The sequence below is a fragment of the Acartia tonsa genome, chromosome 10 (genome assembly GCF_053477335.1).
Source record: "Acartia tonsa isolate MP-2025a chromosome 10, ASM5347733v1, whole genome shotgun sequence".
NCBI classification, from domain to species: Eukaryota; Metazoa; Arthropoda; class Copepoda; order Calanoida; family Acartiidae; genus Acartia; species Acartia tonsa.
Genome location: NC_137269.1, coordinates 18,889,324 through 18,915,187, shown reverse-complemented (window position 1 = coordinate 18,915,187; position 25,864 = coordinate 18,889,324). Strand labels below are relative to the sequence as shown.

At 32.2% G+C, this 25,864-nt stretch overlaps 1 protein-coding gene across 2 annotated transcripts; it reads left to right on the top strand.

Moving 5' to 3' along the window:
• The first annotated feature begins 161 nt into the window (after window positions 1-161).
• LOC145329592 (uncharacterized) lies at window positions 162-25,718 on the top strand. 2 transcript variants are annotated; one of them, XM_080173880.1, is made up of 22 exons: window positions 162-225; window positions 2,248-2,336; window positions 2,878-2,942; window positions 3,269-3,336; window positions 3,448-3,477; window positions 3,589-3,631; window positions 4,188-4,343; window positions 9,369-9,415; window positions 11,183-11,264; window positions 11,986-12,084; window positions 12,636-12,748; window positions 15,355-15,463; window positions 15,928-16,015; window positions 16,308-16,396; window positions 18,211-18,274; window positions 19,418-19,505; window positions 20,243-20,324; window positions 20,694-20,824; window positions 22,428-22,636; window positions 23,023-23,260; window positions 23,365-23,558; window positions 24,022-25,718. In XM_080173880.1, the coding sequence occupies exons 2-22, from the start codon at window positions 2,277-2,279 to the stop codon at window positions 24,064-24,066; spliced, it is 2,100 nt and encodes a 699-aa protein (XP_080030006.1). In that variant the 5' UTR covers window positions 162-225; window positions 2,248-2,276; the 3' UTR covers window positions 24,067-25,718. The 2 variants fall into 2 exon arrangements, with proteins under 2 accessions (XP_080030006.1, XP_080030007.1); XM_080173881.1 differs by having other exon boundaries at window positions 169-225; window positions 2,259-2,336.
• Window positions 25,719-25,864: the final 146 nt, after the last annotated feature.

Here is a 25,864-nt window from a genome sequence, read left to right as displayed (position 1 = left end):
TACCTTAAAATATTTTAATACCTAGATAATTCTCAGATTTCTTTTTGGTTTTAAGTGAATTAAAATACTAAATTGTTAAACGATGAAATATTTTTTTACAATAATAAAAATAATAAATAATATGTAATAAAACTTGTCTTTTGATATGCTATATTATGTATGTATATATTTTTTCAGAAAAAAAATGAATTATAACAAGTCTAATAATTAGAATACATAACACAGGTAAATAAAATCTTAATAAAGGCTGCCTTAACATAAAAAATGACTTATCGATGAATGAGTATGGCCTTCCCAATTTTAATATTAAGACGCTTATATATGCTTAAATAGATAAAACGATATTTTTATCCAAGTAATTTGTAGGGTGTAGAATAATCTTAAAAATTAATAAATATTTAAAGGTTTAATAAGTTATCTATTTTGTTGTACAATGTACAATCCATATAGAAAAATCTTATAAAATGCTTATTAAAGTTCATGGTGTAATTCAAAAAGATATTTGTTCATTTAAGCCTTTGATAGAATTTTAAGCTTTTTTCAGTTTTGTTTTATTAGAGCAGTAAAATATGATTTGTTAGTCTACAAAAGTTTATTTCAGACACTCTTATACACTTACCTCATCATTTATTAATATTTATATGTTTATACATTGCCCACAATATTAAAAATAAACATAGTGCTTTAATACATCACTAGCGGTTACGCCCCTATTATCTATGGGCTCTATATTCGCAGGGGCAGAGATATCTGAAATATAGCTTAAAACCCTCCCAAGTCTTAAATCTGTAAATTAATTAGCCCCAAACCACTACAAAACTTATGTGAAGCTTACCTAAATTACATAACCTGCAATCGGTTCAATGGTTATTTAGATCTTGAGATTCACACATAAAACCCTTAGGTACTAATACTATATTATTGGATAATGTTATAATCCCATTATATAAAATAGTAATTTTTTGTCTGGAGCTTAAGATTTGCAAATACTGTACCGATTTAGGTCTCCAGCCATTCAAGGAAAGCTTCACAAATATTCCGGGGTGGTTTTAGGCTATTTTTTGCCCTCTCTACCTCTTCAAATACAGAGCCTCTAGATGCTAGGGGCGCAGTTACTAGTACATCCTAATGTACTAGTACAGGGTCTTTATACAGCTATTCATATGTTGTTTTCTACAACTTTATGTAGGAATTATATGGTTCACATATTACTCTACTTATTTGCTTTGTTCATGTTTTTATTTGTGCTGCTTAGTTGTAACACCTTAAAGCATTTTTATACAAATCTTACAATGTCCAAAGGATAGACTATTATGTAGTTGGTTAAACGTGTGTTTACATTTAAATCTGAAACTTCTAAACATTAAAGCTACAACTTTTTGAGAAGCTTGTCTTGTAATTTGTATCTATTTTTGCCACCTCAAATTTAAATTGGTTAGGTAATGAAAACCACTAGGTACAAAAAATAAGTATACAAGGCGAAATGGATGAAAAACATTTGAAAAATTCCAAAGCAAAATTTTTTGTTTTTTCATTGGTTATACCTTAACCCTTCCATTAGTCCTTGCACAAAAAAAATAAAAAAGTTTTTCTTGAAATAAGTTCTATTTTTGATTTACTTTCATTAAATATTAAACAAGTTACTTAAAATATTGTCTTTTGTCTTGTAAGATTTTAGGGTTTTGCTAACATGTCACAGCATTTGTGTTGAAACAGATTTGTTATAAACAAAATATTAAAAAAATCAATAATGCTGCATACAGGAATATGGATATGGTACAAGCTTTGTTTATTACATTAAAACATAGACGTTCCCGGGGGGGGGGGGGTAAAGGGGTGTTTGCTTTCCTAAAACTTTTAAACCCCTAGACTAATGCATTAGATTACCTCCTTCCCTGGCCCCATTCCTCCCAAAACCAGTATTATCCTCTTAGAGCTATTTTTTTCAATTTTAAAAATTTTATACCCCCTCACCCCTCGAAAGAACTAATTAACTCTGGCCACCCTTGCCTGCCTAGCCGCAGCACTCAACCCAGGGAGGGGAGGGGTAAAAAAATTTTTAACGCCAAGAGGATAATGCCAAATTTTCCTTTTTTTTAGTTTCTTTATGATATTGTTTTAAAGATAGCTTTATATCTATGTTGCCTGTGGAGACTCTTTTGAAGGACTATATTTTTATTTAGTAACCTCTACTATATGTATGCTTTTTTAATTCATTTATTTTTTATTAATTAAATTCTTATTTAGATAGAAAGAAGATAGAAATAAGAGACAAGATGATATCAAATAAAATCTGTATTTTTACAACGTTGCTTATAGTTCAATGTTATATTCAGGTATGTTTAACTTCATTATTTGACAGCTAAGCTAATTAACAATTTGGGAATAGTAGCTTTCGCAAAAAGTTGTGAGTAAGATTCCAGTCAAATGTGTTTATTAGGTCAAAGTATTTTTAAATATGCGTTTAATTATACTATTCGTTTGGTCAACATTAAGAACAGTTAGACTTAATAAGCGCATTTGACTGGAAGTTTGCTCACATTTTACGGAATATTGAGAAAGCTACTACTCCCAATTTTTTAAGGTATAGAATTTCTCTGCTGCTTAGAAGGACAGAAGTCTGTTTTTTTTGTGTGTAGATTCTTAAAACTATTGCAAATGTATAAAGAAGCCTTTTATAACATTTGAAGTCAAATGGCACCTTTTCTGCTCTTGATTTTAGCATGTTCTGACTAAAACATTTTTCATAGAGCGATTCTTAGGTAAGTCTTCGCACGAATTCTTTCTGGCATATTAGAAAATATTCAAATAAGCATGTAATTATTCTTGATTTGGTATTAATTTGTAGCACTCTATTTCATTAAATATTTGTTTTAGTACTGCAATTGTATGGATGAAAATGGTGACATCTTTGATCAATGGATGAATGAAGATATTGATAGGTGAATACATAGTAATATCTATTTAAAATTGATTATATTCATCCCTCCATCTTTGTTTAATTGACGTCTAAGCTTTTTATTTTTGGGGGGTTACAAAATTTCAATAGTAGGATATGAAATGACAAAAAAAATTACCTGCTTTGTAAACCTAATTTGCAACTAAATCTTAAACGTTCAAAAACTTTTTTGTAGGTGTTTCATCGTTTTTTTTTTTTTGGGGGGGGGGGTTGTGGCGGTACTTCATTTTAAATGCAAATTAATGTTAGGGGCGAAGGAGATATAATTAAAACAATTATTTATCCATTCAATATAATGTTATTTTCTAGGTCAGATTGGGTTGATCCATTCTCGATGGGTTTTGAAGAACCAACTCCATCCAAAGATTTTTGCCAGGAATGAAATTCTTTTATTAAAACCTTGATATAATAATCAAGATCATAACAATTCTATTGGATTTTGAAAGGTATTTTTTAATGGATTAAGAAAGAATTTCTATAACTTCAGGCTGACTGTAAAAAAGTCGAAGACAGATTAGGTAATTTTTTTGGAAACAAGTATATAAATATTATTTAACTTTTTTACAACCACTATTTTAAATGTATTTTTCATATGAATGATTTAAATTAATACTTATGTTTTCATTTAGAGTTGACAACTAGAGAGCTTATCCAGTGTCAAGAAGCATACAGGTAAGTTTTTACTAGTATGGATCCGAAACCCATAGGTACATGGCAGACTTACCACTAGCAAAAATACAGTGATAATACTGTCATAAACACAGTGATTTAATGTCATAAACACAGTTTTACTTCAAATTCACACCTGCATTTTTAGGTGGTATGACAAAAAAACAGTTTTTGCACTGTCATATTCACAGTTTTGCTGTCAATTATACGCCTACATATTGACAAAAATACATCCATTAATATCCGCTGGATTAGAACCGGTTCTCAGCCTTATTGAATATTATTATTTATAGCATTGTATTATAGACAATTTTCCCCGAATATTAAAATAAAAATAATAAAATTGATAGGTACACGTTTTGTCAGCCTGGGTCTTCGGCCCTTTGGGGCTAACAAAATTGATTTTAATCCTAAAACGTTTCATTTTGATATGCGCAGAAAACTGTCTACAATTAAATAACTATTCCTATGTGAATGGTTTCATTACAGCCTGGTATGACATAATTTAAGAAGTAAAGAAGTTTTTTTGTAATTGTTTGCTATTGAGATTTATGTTTAGGAAATTAGAAGACGAAATAAAACAAGAAAGAGAAAACTGCAAAGTTGACAAGGCAGAAAATGATAAAAAGAAACCACTTTTAAAATCTACCAAGCCAGAAACCAATGGAAACAAATGTTCCTGTGATAATAAAACAGAAAAAGCTCCTGTTTTCAGGTATTGTGTTATTAAACATTTTTCTCGTATTCATTCGAATCCTTTGGATAGGAACCGGTTCTCATCCATACGAATAAAACTATGTCTAGCATCGTATTATATCCAGCTTTCTACGAATATAAAAATGTACAATCATAAGATTGAAACCAGTTTTTTTAGCCCGTATCTTCGGCACCTCGGGGCTAAAAAAACTGGTTTTAATCTTATAATTGTACATTCTATATCCGCGGAAAAATGTTTATAAACCCCGAACAAACATATTATGCAAATTTGAATTTTCAAAATAGCAGCTTTATTATTCATTTATGATGATTTTACAATAAATATGAAATGTAGATGCCTCTTTTGGTTATAAAATTCCACTGTTATTTTTTAATTAATCAGCACCAATAAAGCACAAGATCTCAAAAACAGTATTTGGGGGAAATACTGGTGAACAAACATATTATGCAAATCCAAAACAAAGCAATAAAAGAAAGTTTTTTTGGCACTTTTCTCCTCTTTTAAAGATTGATTATTATAAAATAATAATTTTTTAAGGGATTTATGCATTAATTATTATGAAATATAGTATAAGGTAGAAATTAATGATTTTTCTAAATAAGTTCAAAAAAAAAAAAAAAAAATTCGATCCCTATCACTTTAGAGGACAGCTGCTGACCCCCAGTCTTTTGGATGAACCTAAATACATGTTAAAGATAAAAATTACCCTGAAAATTATATAAAAATGTTTTTTGGTGTGTTGAAAAAATCAATTTTAAAATCTTGATTTTGAGGATGATGACCTTTAAGATGCCCCTATTGATGGTGATGGTATGCCAAATGTTATCAAAGTGCATGTCCATGATGACAACTTATATATTAAACTATGATCCAATTTTTGTAGTTATAGCATCCTCCAGCCCAGCGTTATTAAAAAAGAAAAGAATTGCAATTTTATTTACTTCAATTCATAAGGTGAATACTGTAGTTTTTAGAAGATGGTTATATTTCTTGTTGGAAGGCTCCATTGGAGGCTGCTATGACTACAAAAAATGGTACATAGGTTAATAGACAAGTTGTTGTAATGGGCATGTACTTAGATAACATTTGGCTCACCATCACCACCAACAGGAGCATCTGAAAGGTCATCATCCTCAAAATCAAGATTTTAAAATGAATTTTTTTAACACATAAAAAAACATTTTTGTATACTTTTCAGGGTAATTTTTATCTTTAACATGTATTTAGGTTCATCCATAAGACTGGGGGTCAGCAGCTGTCCTCTAAAGTGATAGAGATCAAATTTATTTTTTTCAAACATTTCTTTGTTAGAAAAATCATTAATTTCTACCTTATACTATATTTCATAATAATTAATGCATAAATCCCTTAAAAAATTATTATTTTATCATTATCAATCTTTAAAAGAGGAGAAAAGTGCCAAAAAACCTTTTTTTTATTGCTTTGTTTTGGATTTGCATAATATGTTTGTTCACCAGTATTTCCCCCAAATGCTGTTTTTGAGATCTTGTGCTTTATTGGTGCTGATTAATTAAAAAATAACAGTGGAATTTCGTAACCAAAAGAGGCATCTACATTTCATATTTATTGTAAAATCATCCTAAATGAATAATAAAGCTGCTATTTTGAAATTTCAGATTTGCATAATATGTTTGTTCGGGGTTTAATACAATGCGAGAAATAACTATTATAGTATTTATGTTGTCGTTCTTGTTGTAAAAGTACATTGAAACAACTGAAACAAAGAAAAAACTTTGTAAAGCAGGGGTAAATGTTTTTACAACGTGAGTATATATACATTGTTCATATACATACATTATATATTTCTGACAGTTGACCGCGAATACGTTAAGGGTCTGTAGAAACAAGAATGTGTCAAAGCCTTTTATTATTTGCGTTTCTGTGGACAATTTTATAAACCATGGCATATTATTTGGATCTGATTTCGTAGATGAAGAAGTGATTTCTTGTCTGTATACTATAGGCTTAATTATTTGTATTGCATTTTTTCAAGATTTTTTAGTTATTTCTTCATCCCTGGTAAAAAAATGAAAATATATGCGGGTGTCAGGGATTTAGTTGACAAAATTTATTGGTTTTCTAGTGGTGATTCAAAAAATATTAAATTGTGAATAATACAAATGATAAAGGAGCAATTTTTCTTTTCTTTTAAAGGGACTATACATGAACAAGAGCAAGTAAACTTAGTAAGCTGCGGTTATAATCTTAAACTTTTTGGCAATAAATAAGCAAGGTCTTTGATACTTATATATAAGTGAACTAGAATTTTTTGTTTATAAATAAAGTCAGTTTAGTTTACTAGCTGTTATGAATCTTTATCACGATTTTCAGTGCACATTGGAATAATAAACCAATAATTATTTAATATTCCCCTTTATTTTGTATCACCGTAAGGGTTTTAAGAAAAGTACACCCATAGAACAAATCATATTAAAGTTGTGTTAAGTGCATATTTTCACAAGAACTTTTACAATTTCCTATTTTATTTACAGTTTTATATGGGTACTTTGGGTATAGTCCTTTCCACGACATCCCTCCATAAGGAGCGATTCTTCGTATTTTTCACAGTAGCTTTTCTCCTATTTCTAGCCCCTGCGGGGGGCTCTAACCCTGCGGGGCCAATTACCTAACCCTGTGGGGCAATCACCTAACACAATATAACCTAACCTAACCTAAAATAACCTATAAAAAGCCATTTTAAAAATACGAAGAATCGCTCCTTATGGAGGGATGTCGTGAAAAGGACTATACCCGGTACTTTTTTCAATCCTAGTTGACTTCACTTTTTGTTAAGGAAGACTTTTTAGCCAAGCTACTGTATTATTCAGTAATATCCATTATTTGTACAACTTTGGTCGATTTTCTATAGGTAATGCTCTTAAAGACATATATTTAAATATGAAGGTTACGGTTTTCTTTCTTTTTTTCTCCCTTTTTTATGGTCACTGAACATCTGAACTTCAATTTGACCACTCTGACCACTTGTCCCTGATTTTTCTCTCCTAATGAATGTTGTTAATCTTGTTAAAAACCTTCGGGACGGATCTTGAATTAAGCTCAGTAATAAAAACATATTAACTTTTAATAAATCAAAAAGAATGACTTCATCTGTAAAAAGGTTCCACGACAAACGTAAGAGTCCCAAACGTCAGAGTGGAAAAACATCAGAGTGGACAAACGCAAGAGTCCCAAACGTCAGAGTGGGACAAACGTCAGAGTGGGACAAACGTCAGAGTGGGACAAACGTCAGAGTGGACAAACGCAGGATTTTTGGGACAAACGTCAGAGTGGACATTTTATAAGTAAAACGTATGAGTCTCGATTTTATAATCATTAAAGCGCTGCGGCTAGGTAGGCCAGGGTGCTGAGTGCTGCAGCCAGAGTCATTTTCTTTATGATTAGGTTAGGTTAGGTTATAGGCTAGGGGGCCGAGCGCCCGCGGCTAGGCAGGCTAGGGGGCCGAGCGCTGCGGCTAGGTAGGCCAGGGTGCTGAGTGCTGCAGCCAGAGTCATTTTCTTTATGATTAGGTTAGGTTAGGTTATAGGCTAGGGGGCCGAGCGCCCGCGGCTAGGCAGGCTAGGGGGCCTAACTGTCTATTTTTTGTCATATAATTAAAATAGCATAGACTCTGATGTTTTACTTAAGCAATGTCCACTCTGACGTTTGTCCCACTCTGACGTTTGTCCCACTCTGACGTTTGGGACTCTTGCGTTTGGGACTCTTGCGTTTGGGACTCTTGCGTTTGTCCACTCTGACGTTTGGGACTCTTACGTTTGGGGTAGGACCTGTAAAAATAGTTATATTCTTAAATTATTCCTAAGATCTTCTACATTTGAATGGGCTATAACTAATTAAAGATGAATCAAACATGATTTTTAGATTTCAACATATATTTGAAACTCATTACAAACTGTTCATATACTGTAATTGAAAATGATACTTTCTAAATCAGATTTCTACTCTGTATGAACAGTTACAATGAAGTAGAGATTTTAAAGTTCAGAAATTTAAATCACGCGGGTTTTTTTATCTCCCTCCCAAACTTCAATTACCTTCACCGCCTGTTGAGACTTTATCCCCCTGAAGTTTGTAGGGCTTAAAAGGGGTAAAAACCAAGTAAATGGAATTTGACTTCAAGTGTCTCTCTGACTACGCCACAGTAAAGGAAAGGTAAAGTCATCTTATTAAACTTTGGTAATTATGGATTAAAGGTGCTGCTCTACTTTCTCTAAATTTTGGGTCATGTGGATACATCATATACCATATCTCTACAAATTTTAATTTTATTGTATATTGTATGTGTGTATGTCTGTTGTAGCAATGCCCCTAGCCAACTACAATGTTTAAAGGAACACTGCAAGAAATACACCGCTTTAACGGCTGAAAGACTGCCACCAGTAGACCCAATACCCAAAATTTGAAGCCTTCAGCTTCAATAACAAAAAAGTTACACACATTTCAAAATGTTTTTTTAGTACAATGAAAATTTTGAAAGATATTCAATGCTTATGATAGAAATTTCAATATTAAATTACGTTGTCCAGAAGCAAAATTAAAAGCTTATTTTTGTCAGAAACTAAGGCTGCCTGTAACTGATAACATTTTTACAATTAGAATAATAGCGGGGAAAAATGAAACTAATGTAAGTAATACAGATGCTCAGCTGTGATTGGTTGTTTAGCGGACTTAGCATGGACTCAGCCTTTCAGGGTTCCTTTAATAAGCAAATAGTTTATTTATAAGATTAGTTGCTTCGCCCCCTATTCTTTAGGGAAAGGCGTAGAAAGGTTAGGAAATAGCTTAAAACATCCCTAATACCATCATAAAGCTTCCCTGAAGTGTACAACTTATTCAGACCAGTAATTAACGATTAAACAAAATTCTTACAGCTTTATATTATGGAATAAGGCCCTTTGCCTGACCACTCTATTTCAATTTTATACATGTATATGTAAATAATACATTTATTATCTTTATAGATTATATACTTATCTATTTCAGGGAGATCTACCTACAGAGATTTGTTGCATACCTTATCAACAGATTAGGTAAGTTTTACTTTACAGGGAGGGAGGGGACATTGGACTGTTGATTACACTAGTTCCCAAAGTTTTATTCTTATTCGTTGGCTCACAACTTTGGGGACTGTTATTGAATTTTGATTAGTAGGTTCATTAGATTGAGTGTCCAAACTTTTCGGCCAATAATTGTAATCTACAGGAAGGTTAATTCTATGTATCATAATTGGGGATTTACATCAATTTATCGTCTTATTGCTTTATCTTATCCGTCTCTTTTCTATTTATAAGCAGGGATGGCAAAATAAAAACCACGTGGTTTTAATCAAGTGGTTTAAACCAAAAAAAAAGCTAAAAAAACCAAAAAAAACCAAGGTGGGATGGTTTAAATGGTTTTTTTAATACAAAGGCCTATCTTTCCAGTTATATCCTTATAATAAAGTAACAGGATGTTTGTATGTGTGTTTATGTGTTTGTATGTTTGTACCAAAGGATCTCGCTAACCGCTGAACTGATTGGGTTCTCCTTAACAGGGTAGCTTCTCATAGGTCCCGGTAAGGTTTATAACTATTTTCTTTGGGGGTGGGACACTTTTTTTTACTTTTTCTTACAAAATATAAAATAAAAAATTCAATTATTAAATTCGACTAAGACCTAGCCGCTAGTCTTTTTATAATGTAAAAAATACAGTCAAAAACATAAATACCTAATTCAAAATTCTTTTAATAGTTTAAATCTTTATACTAAAGGGGTAGTTTCACGAAATGCATTTGAACTTAATTTAGTGAACCGCATATTTTTTCTTAGTTAATGGGGTAAACTACATTTAAATAGCATATATTTGAAATAAATTCAATTTTCTACCACGTAGTTTTTAAAATATCAAGACCTGAAAATTGTCTTTTTGTGATATATGCAATTTAAAAAGAGGATTTTCAAGTCTTGATATTTCAAAAACTATGTGGTAGAAAATTGAATTTATTTCAAATATATGCTATTTAAATGTAGTTTACCCCATTAACTAAGAAAAAATATGCGGTTCAAAAACATAAATACCTAATTCAAAATTCTTTTAATAGTTTAAATCTTTATACTAAAGGGGTAGTTTCACGAAATGCATTTGAACTTAATTTAGTGAACCGCATATTTTTTCTTAGTTAATGGGGTAAACTACATTTAAATAGCATATATTTGAAATAAATTCAATTTTCTACCACGTAGTTTTTAAAATATCAAGACCTGAAAATTGTCTTTTTGTGATATATGCAATTTAAAAAGAGGATTTTCAAGTCTTGATATTTCAAAAACTATGTGGTAGAAATTTGAAATTTTTTCAAATATATGCCATATAAATGTGGTTTAACCATTTAACCAGGATAAAATATGCGGTTCACTAAATTAAGTTAAAATGCATTTTGTGAAACTACTAAATTAGAATACTTTAATTTGGATATTATTAAAAAAAACCAAAAAAATTATTAAAAAAACCAAAAAAACCTGGTTTTTATTAATAAAAACCGGTTTAAACCAAATAAACCACACTGGTTTCATCTTTTAAAAAAAAACCTGGTTTTTTCCCATCTCTGTTTATAAGGGAAGGTATTTTCAAAAAATGTGCATTATGTTTGGTCGGGTGGAACATCTCTACCTGTCCCAAACCCCTCCTTAATTCAAGGATCATTTTAGGTGATATTTTTTTATATACCTTGCCCCAGCCTCACAAAACATAGCCTCTAGGTGCCAAGAGAATAGCCACTAGTATTCACAGTACCTATGATAATAATATGTATTATTTAGATTTGCATCTAGCTGAAGATGCCCACCTAAACCTGGAGGTCAAGTTAACACAGTCCAAGATAAAAACTCTGCATAAATTCAGGTGAGCCTTAACTTTCTTCATACTTGTTGCCTAATCTTCCAAGGAATAGCCATACTAAAATCAAGGCAAAATTAAAATAGAGAGGACGATTCTTACATGCCAAAATTAACAATAAGACGGGCATATGGACCGACCCAAATATAGAAAATTAGTTATTATTAAACCTTTAGTAACAATTAAACAAGTGGAATTATATTTGCTATGCTTATGTATTTGATTACTTCAAAGTCATATTATAATGAAATAGGTTTATAGTTTATTTCATATTTTAATTTCATGACAAACATTTATCTGACAGATAAATTCATTCAAACTGTCCTTTCCATGACTTTTGATGTAAATTACTGTGAAAATTATGTTGTCAAAGCAGTGTATTGTAAATGTCTAACAAGTACAATATTTTGCATAGTTAACGTGCAACAAAAACAAGCTAGGAATATAATCAAAAGAAAACTACACAGATATAGTTAAAGACAAATTACATAGATAGATCAGAATTTCAAAGCTTTTTTGCTTCTTTAAAACATTAAGAGTGAAAAATTAGATTGCTTTAATTTTAACTATTGGCTGCGCTCTTAGAATTAAGGGGATCTGTATTCCTAGATTTAAAAAAATAGCCAAAAGCCATTCCAAGACTTACATCCTGGAAAAATTAAATCAGTTCAGGAGTTTTTGAAATTTTAAGCTTCAGACAAAAAAAACTTTTAAACCTAATTTTCAGGAATGAAAAGGTAGAATTATATGAAGTAGATCAGATTTTGACTGGCATGATTCATCAAGTAAACACTCATCAAACTACTACAAAATTCCACCAAATCAAGTAGGTTTATACACCCAAGGATGAAAATATCCAGAAAAGCGAAGCTTTGAATTCAAACGGTAGAACAAACATGAAACCTTGTAGAGTGTCAATACTTAATATGCAGAATTTAGGAGTATAAACAAAATTTTTAAAGGACATACTTAAGGTAACTTTTTAGGACTTGATTATAGAGATGCTTAAAAATCAGATGCATAGGAAAACTATATCATACACAACCTTGTTAATTCATCATGTTTTAATTGTGAGTAGGAGCTTTATAGAAACGATTTACGATTATAGAGTTGTTTCGCTTTTATGTCGTTCCTACATGAATCACCATCCTAAGTATTAAATCGATAGGTCAATTCTAACATTCTCAAATTAACGAAATGCGTTAACTGTGAAGTGCGTACGGACGGACGTACCTCATTATAGAAAAGCTTCGCTTTTGAAAATAACTTCTACATTTCTAAGCTCGGAAAATTATTGAAATAACAAAAAAAAACCTTGTTAGAATTTATTAGTGAATGAAATGTGAATTTTGTCTTTATGAAATATTTTCATTTTAGAGAACTTTTGGCAGATATAAGAGAACCCCTTTTGGATGCTTCTATGGCTTTAGCTTTTGCAATGGCAATTGTTTTCATATTCAGATATTTTACATTGTGGAAACTTGTCTTAGGTTAGAGATTTATCAAAACTTTCAAGAAAATTAGTAATTTTAGAATATATTAAAAATTCTGTTAAAATTGTGAAGGTTAAAAAGATGTCTTTGACATTAATTCTATTTGTTTGAATGTGCAACAATTGTTTTTGAACCATGGAAAATGGCCTCAATATATTTGTTATACTTTTAGAACTTCTTTTAGAACATAATAATAATACTATCATGTCTAGTATTTGTGATATTGAGTGTTGGATGGCACTGGCTACACATGTACAGTTATATATATAATATCTTGGCTAATAATACTATCATGTCTAGTATTTGTGATATTGAGTGTTGGATGGCACTGGCTACACATGTACAGTTATATATAGAACTAGCGGCTTCGCCCCTAGCCTCTAGGGGCTTTGCCCCAAGAGGTAATTAAAGAAAGAAAAAAATAATTACCTCTGGAGATGCCCCCACAAATTTTGAATAATTAAAAAAAATGAGGGGGGATTTTTTCATTTTTTGGGGGTTGGGGGTGTCCCACCCCCAAGAAAATAGCCTAAAACCACCACAGGACCAGTAGGTATATTCCCTGAAGAGTAGAATCCGATCGGTTCAGTGGTTACCGAGATCTTAAGGGACGGACATACAGACAGACAGACAGACGGACGGACAGACGGACAGACATCATTCTACTTTGTGTTATAGATATCTTAACTAATAATAATACTATCATGTACAGTAATATATATAATATCTTGACTAGGTAATAATAATACTATCATGTCTAGTATTTGTGATATTGAGTGTTGGATGGCACTGGTTACACATGTACAGTAATATATATAATATCTTGACTAATAAAAATACTATCATGTCTAGTATTTGTGATATTGAGTGTTGGATGGTAATGGCTACACATGTTAATGTACAGTAATATATATAATATCTTGACTAAAATAATACTATCATGTATAGTATTTGTGATATTGAGTGTTGGATGGTACTGGTTACACATGTACAGTACACACCCCTCCTCAACCGAACTCTATATTAAAAAAATGTCCCAAACATTCGGACAATTGGGCGTTCAAATAGGACCTAGTGGTAGTTAGAATCAGTTGAGAACAAAATCCTAGCCGTTCCTTCTTGCCAGATATGGCCATTTTAAGATTTTAGTCAAATAACACTAAATAACCTTATACAAACTTCACTCTTCTTTTAATATTTTAGTGTAATTGTAATGGGAGAGCCCCAAAATGGAGTAGCTTTGCTCCTCTAACCAAACTGACAGCCTGGAGTTCCTAACAGGAAGTGCCCTAATGTGTTATCACAAGTGGGGATTCGAACCCATTCCCAAAACTATCCGACATGGAGTAGCTGTATATTACAGCATGACGACATTAATTTGTATATTGGGCTCGGGCAATGGATGCCCCTCTGGATACCCTCTGCTAATCCTGGCTGTTATTGGTGATCAGCAGGGTCAGCTCCTTGTTTGACTTGTACCTGAGGTTCCCCACAGCAAGGCCTCTTCGCTGGAAGTTTGGCCTGGTCTTGAACACCATCTCTGTCCTGGGTGGCAGTTTGATGTGTAAACCCAACCCTATCCAATTCGCGCCTCCTTGAGGCACCTTGAACACCATGGGGGTGTGCAACTTAGAATAGCCCCTGTCCAATTTTCCAGTTTCGCCTTCTTAGGGGCCCCTACCTTGATGGCAATGGCCAGCAACTCCATGCTACCCATATCCTGGTCATTGGTCAGCTCTGAACAAATGGGGACAATGGCTGTGGCTGACAGTGGCTTCATGAGAGCTTCTTTGGCCAGACAGTTGATTGTACAGCTAAAGCGAATCTTGCCTTCAGTCGCAATAACAGCCAGGATTAGCAGAGGGTATCCAGAGGGGCATCCATTGCCCAAGCCTTATAGACAACTTAATGTCGTCATGTTGTAATATACAGCTATTCCACATTGGATAGTTTTGGGAATGGGTTCAAATCCCCACTTGTGATAATACATTAGGGCACTTCCTGTTAGGAACTCCAGGCAGTCAGTTTGGTCAGAGGAGCAAAGCTTCTCTATTTTGGGGCTGTCCCACTACAATTACACTAAAATATTCAAATAAGAGTGAAGTTTGTAACAGGTTATTTAGTGTTATTTGACTAAAATCTTAAAATGGCCATATCTGGCAAGAAGGAACGGCTAGGATTTTGTTCTCAACTGATTCTAACTACCACTAGGCCCTATTTGAACGCCCAATTGTCCGAATGTTTGGGACATTTTTTTAATATAAAGTTTGGTTGAGGAGGGGTGTGAGTAATATATATAATATCTTGACTAATAATAATACTATCATGTCTAGTATTTGTGATATTGAGTGTTGGATGGTACTGGTTACACATGTACAGTAATATATATAATATCTTGACTAATGATAATACTATCATGTCTAGTATTTGTGATATTGAGTGTTGGATGGCACTGGTTACACATGTACAGTAATATATATAATATCTTGACTAATAATAATACTATCATGTCTAGTATTTGTGATATTGAGTGTTGGATGGCACTGGCTACACATGTATAGTTATATATATAATATCTTGGCTAATAATACTATCATGTCTAGTATTTGTGATATTGAGTGTTGGATGGCACTGGTTACACATGTACAAGACAGAACTTGCTGTTAAGAAGTCCAGGATGATGCAGTCCCAGTCTGTTCCTGCTGAATGCAGGTACAAGAAATTTGTTTTGTCTGTATGTCGGTGTGTCTGTCCGTCTGTATATCCGTCTGTCTGTGTCTGTCTGTGTCTGTCTGTCTCTCTGTATGTCTGTCTGTCTCTCTGTATGTCTGTCTGTCCGTCTGACTGTCTGTCCGTCTGTCTGTTTGTCTATCTCTCTGTTTGTCTCTCTGTATGTACGTACTACGTATGTATGTCTGTCTGTTATCGTGCTTTTAGGCTCTAGACTGTAGTACAGAGAATATAAGGCTAGATTCAGTAGCCAATTGACAAGATATATTCTTTTTCTTTCATTCCTTATCTATTTTTCTAACTTCTCTCTCTTTCTTCCATAATCGTCAAAAGCATAAAATCAAGTTGTTAAGGTGAAAATTACACATATACATTTTTTTGAGGAGATAAAATTAGCATCTGTTTATTTCCATTTGAATATTAAAAAAAAATCTTCAACCTTTTAGAAAAGAAGAGTTGAATTGGCTATCCTCGGCATTTTATTATGTAAAATCAGCATCAAGTCTAACAAATCCATGTGATGATTATCATAAGGTAAACTTTACATTTTACAAATCCACAAGTTTTAAAAGACGGCTGTTTTTGTTTTTTCCATCCTGAACACACAAACCAGCACGAATATAGGGCTATTTTTTCCCTTAAAAGGCCGTAAATACAGGCAAAAAAGATAAGTATTACTATATTTTCTTTTTGTTGACATTGTTTTAAAACAGTACATAGGTCCTTTATATCCAGCAGAAACTATTCAGTTCATGAGCAAAAAACACTTCATTACTTTAGAAACTAAAATTTGCGATATGTGAAAAAAATATTGAACTAATTTTAGGCATTACTAGTGGACCCAATCTATGATGTCAATCCATTGATGGCGTTCGCTGATCTTGCATCCAAAATTGTGCTTAGACCAATGAGAAAGTAAGATTTTTATCAGCATAGCTTCTTTTACAAGTCAAATTTGTAGGCAGATGCGTCCAGAAGAGGGTAGTATTAACATAATTGGAAAACTACATCCCTCTTGTTTTCTGTATTAAACTCCCTCTATTTGGGTATGAAAGGGGTATCAAAATTTTCAGGGCGCTTCGCGCAGCCCTCTCTCCAGAAAATGGTACTGGTTTACAATAAATTTAGGGATAGAGGGGACATTTGACTGTAATTACACTTGTACCCAAAGTTTTATAACCACGGGATCTTAATCATTGGATCTAAAAAATTAGATACTTTTATCGAATTCCAATTGTTTCTTTTTTTGGCAAACTAGAAGCATCCAAACCTGATAACCAATAATTTTAGTCTAAGAGGGGTAATTTTGTTTAACTTCATGAGGGATTTAAATTAATTTGTCGTCCATTTTCCTTGCGATCCTTCAGTGAAATTAGTTGTTAATTTGTCTATGCCGTAAAAAATGTCCGATCTAATTATATAAACGGTCTATGACACCAGAGTATAGATCCGGACAAAAACTACAGTCTTGATTTCCCCTCGCTTTTTGTTAATGAATTGTACCTTATGTATTAATTAATTCATCTTTAATATTAAAGATACCTTATTATAAATTAAAATCTTCTTTTGTTGAAAGAATTTCCATTATGGGCAAAAATAATTTTAAATGTATCATGAAAAATAGAAATAGGGAATAAAAATGCAGAGAAATATTGTGACAATATGGAATAAAAATGGCGAGCATATCTTGACCAGCTGATTCCTTCATTTTTCAGTTTCAGACAATTTTGTTGGCTTGCTATTGCTAATTTACTAACTCGTGAAATGTTCTTTACAATTTGCGATTACATTGTATATTTCTCGTTTAATTATTATTATAACGCAATTTTTATGTATAAGAAATGTTGTTTAGGTTCGGAGCGCGCTGATTTCTTAAAATTTATAAAATTATTTATACCTTTTTTAAAATTAAAATAAGGATTTCCATTTTGTACCTATGATATTAGCAGAACAAGGAAAATAAGGTTCTAAAATTGTGCACCTAATCAGAATTTTGTCATTTTATTATTGTATCGGATTATAGACAAGTTTTCGCGTACTCGGGGCCAACTAAACTGTAATTCTAATTTACCATCCGCGTAAAAATGTCCGATATGATGCATAGTTTTTAAGTCTTTACTAAGATCTGCAAGGAAATATCGGATGAAATATTATTATTCTTTATGAATAGTAGCAGAATTATGTCTTGTTTGGATAGAAACTAAGTTAGTGGCGTATTACACTATACATAGCTATATTTACTAGGGTGTTAAACTCTTTATCGTTGAAAAATTGGTAAGGCACGTCATACCTACTTACATATTGGTTTCTGAGAGAGTTGACTATTCTAACACCCTCACTATCCTCAGATTTCAATCTATAGATTTAACTTAAATATATACGGATGACTTAAACTAAGACAATAACAATTTATTTGAAAATAAATTTCAAAACAAATTGTAACAAATATTAGGCCAGAAGCTTATTTGAAATAGATATAATTAACGAAGTATTACTTTGGACCGTCAAAATAATGAAAAAATTTTGATTTTGTTATTTTCAACCATTTTTCTCTATAATATCTTTGATTGGAAGCTTTATACGAGTTTTAAGCTTTCTAGGATATTTCTAAAGTGTCACATATATTAAGTGTAGTCTTAATGGGATATTATATATTTATCCTTTTGATCTTCGTCCTTTTCTGTTTTGATTAAGTATTTCTTTTCATAATAAGAATGTTTTTATCCCAGTTTTGCAACAGAATTTGCCGAGGCATACAAAGGACTCCTCAGGGACTTGCCATGGCAATTTCAGGTAAGCTTTTGTACTTGGGGACTTCTTCTAATAGTTCAATATTTAGTTTGTTTTGAAAATTGTATCGAAATAAGTAGTTTTTAAAAAGAGCTTTTTGGAAAAATCACGACTCATTAAATTTGATTTGGGATGTTTAGTTAGAATGTTTTATCAGTAGGTACCTATCTAATAAGATTTAACTTTTCGATAATTTGCATTTGTTAGAAAAAAATCATTCTTTAATATATTCTGCTTGTAAACACAATATGTTATTTTTGGCGCATAGTTTATGATAATTTTAGTAATATATTGGTAATTTGGTATACTTGATCTTGAATCTTGATCTCAATGGTAAACACAGAAACACCTTATGTAAATATATTTTAATTATCCAGTCAATGTCACAAATGTGTGTGTGTGTGTTGGTGTGTCTGTTTGACTTCTGCACAGAAGGATTTAGTTTTAATTAAATCAAATATTCACAATGTTGGAGGATTAAGCTTTAGCTAAATATTCGTCGAAATGTTTAATTTGTTATAGGTATAGTTCAAATATTTGGATTTTTTGATTGTTAATAATAAGAACCTTTTTATTTCATATTTCTTGTGGTTTTTGATTTTATTAATGAAGTTAACATTGTATGGGAAATGGAAAATTGCGTGTGAATGAATTGTGACTGAGAAATTCGAGTTACCGCATGGAAACTTGAACTCGAACTCTTACCTCCCTAACTCAGTGCTTTTCCACCGAGCTACACGAATAATTCAGGGTTGGCAAAAAAACCATCTAAAAAACTGCATATTCACTGCTTTTTTTCCATAATATTTTTTTTATATAAGTAACAAAATGTCTCTCTGCATGTACCAATATATCTCTAATTATTATTAAAAACTGTTAAAATTATTTTCAACCCTGACGAATAGTTTTGCTCTTTTCGTTAATTCATGTATTAAAATTTTCATTTTAAATAAAGTGCACTAGCTACCTACACCGTTTCAATGACTTCGATTTAAAAAAAATTCTTAACACATACAAGGTTTGTTTTCTTGCGTTAAATTATTGTGAGGAAGGCGTTTCTTACAATTGGGGGTAATGTTAAGTCAACCCCACCCCTACTTCCTTATTTCAAAACAATGTGCACAATATAATTTGCTGATTATTTAGGTGATATTACTGCCCCTGTTCACAGTTGTTCTGTTGGTTGTCCTCATCCTGGCCTCGAGGTCCACCATCAGGCTACCACTGGGCTTCGGTATGTTCTTTAATATTGATTTTTTTTTTCAATTTTCAGGTAAAAGGGAAGACGCAACCACACATTTTTATATTTTGTTGATTTGTTTTAAGTAAATGAAGATGCTTCAGAGCTTCTAATGTTAAAAAAAAAACAAAGAAAAAAACTTCCTTTTACACTATCAGTGGTTACGTAATATAGACATTTACGGAAGTCCCCGGAAATAACTTAAAACATTTACGAAAGTCCCCTTATTGGAACTAACTTAAAACTTTGCCAAAATAGAAGAGAAATTACGAAGACAATTCCGAGAAAAAATTAACTTTTATACTATTCGGAGTAATTTTAAAGTTTCATTTGAATGAATTTGTTTTACATTAGCTTTTAATTTTTTTATTTCAACATAATTCATATGGTGATTTAGCTTAAATTATGCCATGACTCCTTTGTATCCCCCCCCCCCCCCGGAATATGCTTTAAATTGACGACTTTTTGGACTAGAGTAGTTCATTTTTAGTAGCGAAGCTACTCTATAATTCGAAATGTCCATCCGTCCGTCCGTCTGTCTGTCTGAAACAAAGTGGGGGAAATGTGATTTTCTCGGCTCGACTTATGGATGTTGTCATCCGTTTTCATTGGAATGGAAGCTCTAATTTTAGATTTTTTGTGTACTCCACTAGAAACTTAGTGGTATTTTCTCCCAACCAACGTGTATGGTTTTATTTAATAATTTTAGTTTGAACCTATGTTTTATCTAGAGATCAGCCCCCATTCAAGTTCCCAGGCAAGCTTAGCTGAAGAGCTGAAAGATTTTAGAAGAGCTTTAGAGAATAATACAAGGTACGTACTTTTTATGCTTTTTAAATTTGAAAAGTTGAAATGAATATTTTAGTAATATTTCGTCATTTGTATGGCCCTTGGGTCTATCAAAACAGTGTACTTTATAAAGGATGCGTGTCTGATAAAAATTAAAATGAAATATGAAAGTTTGCTTCCTTTTTTCTTCTAAAATTATAATTTTTAGTTTGTACTTCTATTTCAGAATAGTTATTTCTCGCATCTTATTACAAACAGCTTTCCGCGGATATAAAATGACCAATTATAAGATCAAAATCATTTTTTAGCCCCGAGATGCTGAAGGTACAAAGCACCCTGTTTTACGGGATCTCTACATTTTGTTGCCCTTTAAATATTTTTTTTTCTTATCAGGATAACTGAGTCAAGATACTTAGCACAGCAACACAGAAGTTTCATAGACGTGCAAGATATTCACCAGTACCGGATAGCCAGCGGACAGATACTGCAGCCATCTGGTGATCAGATTGATAGTTCGAATTCAGGTACACACTATTCTTTGTTAGTCAAATGAAATGGTGTCAAAAATACCCATATTTTGCATGGTTTCTATCCTATGTCTCAAATGATTAGGTAATATTTGATTGAAAGGGTGACTTAAAACACTCCTTTACCCCCCTGGACTAATCCCTCACCGTCCAAAAATTAGCTATAAAAATCAAATCTCTGCTCCATCAGACTGATAAATAGATAGAAAGATAGATAATCCAAATATTATTTTACTCAGATTTTGCTAACAACGTAAATTTGATGATATTTGTTTTCTGAGTTTCCACTTTAATTCACAATGAGCTAAAATATTTCAAAAGCAAAATTATCCCTTCTGTATATTAGAATTATTGTTTAGACACCCAAGACATTAGCAAGATTACATATAAAGAGTTTTTTAGCTAACGAATGAGAGATCGTGCATGTAAAACCAGTATAATTTAAGGCTGAAAATCCTTCTCTACATGTTTTTTAAATCCTGCGCTACATAACTTGTGTTTTTAATTAGTCCTTTTCTGGACCATTGTGGTTCCCTGACAAACTCTGCCAGAATAATGGAATTACAAATATATTCTACTCACAATTTTACTTTTACCACATTTTCATTTTATTTAGTTTTCTCACTTTTTAAAGACCCTTTCATATTTCTTTCCATCTCTCTGCCTCCTTTTGTGTTTTTTTCTCTCCTCCCCCACGTTCTTTCCCCCTTATTTAGGATTTTCTACTTTCTTTCGTCCATTCTGTTTTTTTTCCTTCCTATAATTCTTGAATAAAAAAAGGGCGGAGGCGGAAGTGACACTTTTTAAAACCAAAAGGAACTCAACTAAATTAAGAGTTACAGCTCTGAGATTTGACATGGCAGCTGCTTTAAAGAGGTACAATATGGAACTGTAAAGAAACAGCGGCGGAACCGCCGCTACCGCCGTTTTCCGCCGAATTGTTTTTGCCTTTTCTCGCCAAATTCAAATATAAGTAATGACAGGAAAGTGGAAGACTGATAATGCAGGAGAAGAGAAGTGTGGGTTTACAAGAATTATGATGCCGTTCAATATATTTGCACTTGACACTTTTTTAATATTGACAAATATAAAATATTACAAGTGTCAAGTGAAAATATGAGGGAAATTTTTATGAAAAAAATAATTTATCTCATTTGATTGAAAACTGTCTAATTTGGCTAGAAAAAGCAAAAAAATTAGACGGGAAATGGCGGTTTTCGGTTGGAGCGGTAATTCCACCGCCGTTCGTCACAGTTCCATATTGTACCTCTTTAAAGCAACTGCCATGCCAAATCTAGGAGCTGTAACTCTTTATTTAGTTGAGTTCCTTTGACTTTTAGTTTTAAATTCAAAAAGTGTCACTTCCTTTGAATTTTTTTTTCTTTAGATGTAGTACCTATAAGACTAGGCTTATGTATAAAGTTGCGAGAATCTAGCTTAATATTTAGAATATTTTACTCACTGTTTAAGTTCAGATGCCATTGCGCCCCCCTCCATTTGTTATCTTTCCTATTTATTAAGAATCATTTCCTCATTTTATTATCGTTCTTTCTCTTTGCATATTTGTTTTGATAAACAAAAAAATGTAAATTTATTTTAGGAGTTCAGCCATTGCAGTATAGTAGCTCTTGTGCAAACCTCACCATTAACGAGAGACAAAACCGGTTATTTGCGCGCCAAATTAGCGAACCTGTGGTCTTTCGAGGCAACACGGCGTCAGCTGATGAAAAACAAACTGGCGGAGACTTGAAACAGAGAGTTTGTAAGAAGGCTAAAAGAAGATCAGGGAATAGTCGGACTGATTCAAAGGTAAATATTTCCCCTCTTTCCTAGGTTCTTCATGCTTTTGGAAAGCTAAGTGTTTGGTTATTTCCCGCCAGGTTAAGGCAACGTGGGTGCCATTCTGTAATGTTATTTTGGTAAATATTGGTTTCACCAGCAGCTAAAAGGTTAGTCCAAATAGGGTAATGGATATTGGATTGGTATTTTTAAACGGCTATCAGTGGGCGATTGTGCGATGTAGACTTACCTCCAGGCCTACAATAACTTGCCTAGAAATGAATTAGCGGTTAGATTATCTAAATAGTTAAGTGACCGGTCTAGACGTTAATGAGATTTTATTGGATAACCATTATTACATCCTCCCAACTTTAGAATACGTCATTCTGTCTTAAACGTACCTAAATATTTTTTAGGATGCGAGTTCTCTGAAAGATGAAACTACCAAAGAAAAATCTTCAAACAAAGATTTGATAGCACCATCTGCATTCCTTGAAGACAAGATTCAAACTGTTGAAGCTAATGATATCTCAACAGCTGATTCAGATATCACAGAAAATCTAGGAAATGATGAATCTAAGTCTGAGGTTGATACAAGTTTAGAAGTTACAAATGAAAGTGTCAGTAGCTTGGATAAGGAACTTAATGAGAAAGGTAAGTTAAAAATAAAAAGATTTAGGTCTAAAATTTTTACAATTTTCCACATTTATTACCTACTATAACTTTATTTTTATTACATAAAAGATTTTGTTTTAAAGGTGACGTAAAAGAAGAAACAAGAGCAAGTCATGCTACCAACATTGAAAGCGAAGAATTAGGCGACTGTTCTACTGCCAAAGAGTATGAAAAAGATTGTGATATCTTAGAGGACAAAGAGAATGTAGAATCCATTATCACAAATTCACCTGGTGTTGAAGTTTTGTCTCCTACTTCTAAAAGATTTTTAGACAAGGTAATTTTTAGCAGTTAAGCTACTCTATAATTCTTTTCTATGGAGTAGCTTCCACGAGAATTTCGGGTCAGCTTGTAATGTAACATAGAATACACTCAGCTGTGCGCGAAGCTTACCAATCTAGGATTGGTCAAAGGATTCTCACCTCCAATCTCCTCGTGCATCTGAATCCTAACTTCAGAGAATCAAGGCTACATACATACATACATGGAGGAAATGGGATTTTCTCAGCTGCTTTTTTAGATAGACTGTTGATATTATGTGTGAAGATTCCTTTAATCTTTGCGCATCCAGTATACTACTCACTTGGTCTTTCTGTCTGTCTGTCCTGCACTGAAGGCAATGTAAATGTTTACGGAAAATGTCTTTTAGTATACCTACTTATTTATTTTTTTATACTACTAGTCCTTAAAAAGCCATCAAAGTATACAAATATCATTAGAAAATAAAGATTTTTATTCAGGTAAAAGTTCTACTGGAACCTGAAACTGAACCTTCAAATAGCTAGCTATGGAAGATACCATTAGTTAGATATTACCAATCAAGGATTAATTTATCAGAAACATATCATATTTTTAATAATCCAAATTATATAAGAAAAATGTTTAAAAGTTTTGTAAGGTATCTTTACATATTTCTGTAATTGTTTTATTTATGATATAAAATTCAACTATTTCTCCTTGCATCCTTGTTTTAAAATGAAATTGCAAGGTGTGCAGTGCAAGAAAGGAAAGGGACACAAATAAATTATAGTAAGTCAAAAGACCAATGTGTTTATATTCCCACAAAGCAGTTAATATTTATGCATATTTGATACCTACTAGTGCAAACTTAAATTTCGAGTTTAACTTTAAAGATTTGTAGGTATTTTGTTGCCATTTTTTGGTAGACACCTATTATGTATTTTGCTAAATAGTTCATATGATTTTGGTAGTTTTATTATAAGGATTATAAGATCATTTGTTCACCAATGCATATACTTTAGGATAAGACAAATTATTCCCAATTTGAAAATGTTATTGGTTTTATGTAAAAAAAAATAGATATTTCTTTATTCAAATGGGTATTTAGTGTATTAAAATGATTTTTACTATTTTTTAAGAATACTGTTAAAAATTAGTTGTATCATTGCACGCATATGTTCCTTTACATAGAATCATATATTTTATATGCTTTTTCAAAACAGCAAAAAAATATTTATTAAATAACTTAACAATTTAATTTATTTTTTTTCTCAAATACAAAACAGGGAAGTCAAGTTTGACCAAATTGAATTGGTGTAGAATAAATTATCAACAATTTTAATTTTTATGTAAAAACGTGTTTTAACGTATGAACACTTATATGTGCCATATTTTTGCAACATCCTTTACGTGCTCAAATTTTTGCAACAAAATAAGACCAATGCTCCCTAATTTATTCTTTCTCCATGAATTGCTTTTTATTTTAATACCTATAAGCAGTGTTCTGGAGCCGGAGCCGGAGCCGGGAGCCGGGAGCCGGGAGCAGCAACATTTTTGGTGGAGCCGGAGCCGGATCCGGAGCCGTATTTTTCGTTAAAAACGGCTCCGGCTCCGAACTAGCTAAAAATGATTTTTTAAAGTAATATTATAATTTGGCAACGGTCTATTTGCATATAATAAACTGAAAAACTATTGTTACTTAACAAATAGACACACATCCTTCTACTTTTATATAGCTTTAATCAAATAAAAGCAAAATATTTTATATTATTTATTTTATTTTATCAAATTCAATAATGAAAAAAAATTGATATATTAATTTTAAGGTAGGAGCCGGAGCCGGAGCTGGAGCCGGAGCCGGAGCCGGGAGCCGTATTTCCAAATACGGCTCCGCGGAGCCGGAGCCGGAGCCGGAGCCGCATCAAAATTATACGGCTCCGGTACACTGCCTATAAGAATTTGAAAGTTGGCAAAAATAACAAAAAAATATTTATTGTTTTCAATTTGATACATGTAACATATTATCATTAGAATACCCATTATATTAATTCAGCCCATGGGCATTATGTAAGTTATTTATAAAACATTCAAGTTTTTATATATTTGAACATGTATTAATTCTATTTATGTACCTGCTATTTGAGGTTACCGGTTTTATTCTATGTCAAATTATGTTTTGTTTGGTATAAAGTATTTTTTTTAAAATCAATTCTAAAAAAACCGACATATTTTGTCTCTTATTTATGCCTTGCCTTAACCAAAATTCCAACAGATTTCAAAAATCTTAAACGCTTATTTATCAAAAATAAATGTGATTTTATTATGTATGTGCAACATCAATGA

What these genes read in the sequence shown, in the direction of transcription:
- LOC145329592 (XM_080173880.1), top strand. Translation starts at nt 2,277, where the DNA reads ATGATATCAAATAAAATCTGTATTTTTACAACGTTGCTTATAGTTCAA. An exon ending in AAAAGTCGAAGACAGATTAG is followed by an intron (nt 3,478 to 3,588) that starts GTAATTTTTTTG and finishes GTTTTCATTTAG; the next exon opens with AGTTGACAACTAGAGAGCTT. An exon ending in TCTGTTCCTGCTGAATGCAG is followed by an intron (nt 15,464 to 15,927) that starts GTACAAGAAATT and finishes TCAACCTTTTAG; the next exon opens with AAAAGAAGAGTTGAATTGGC.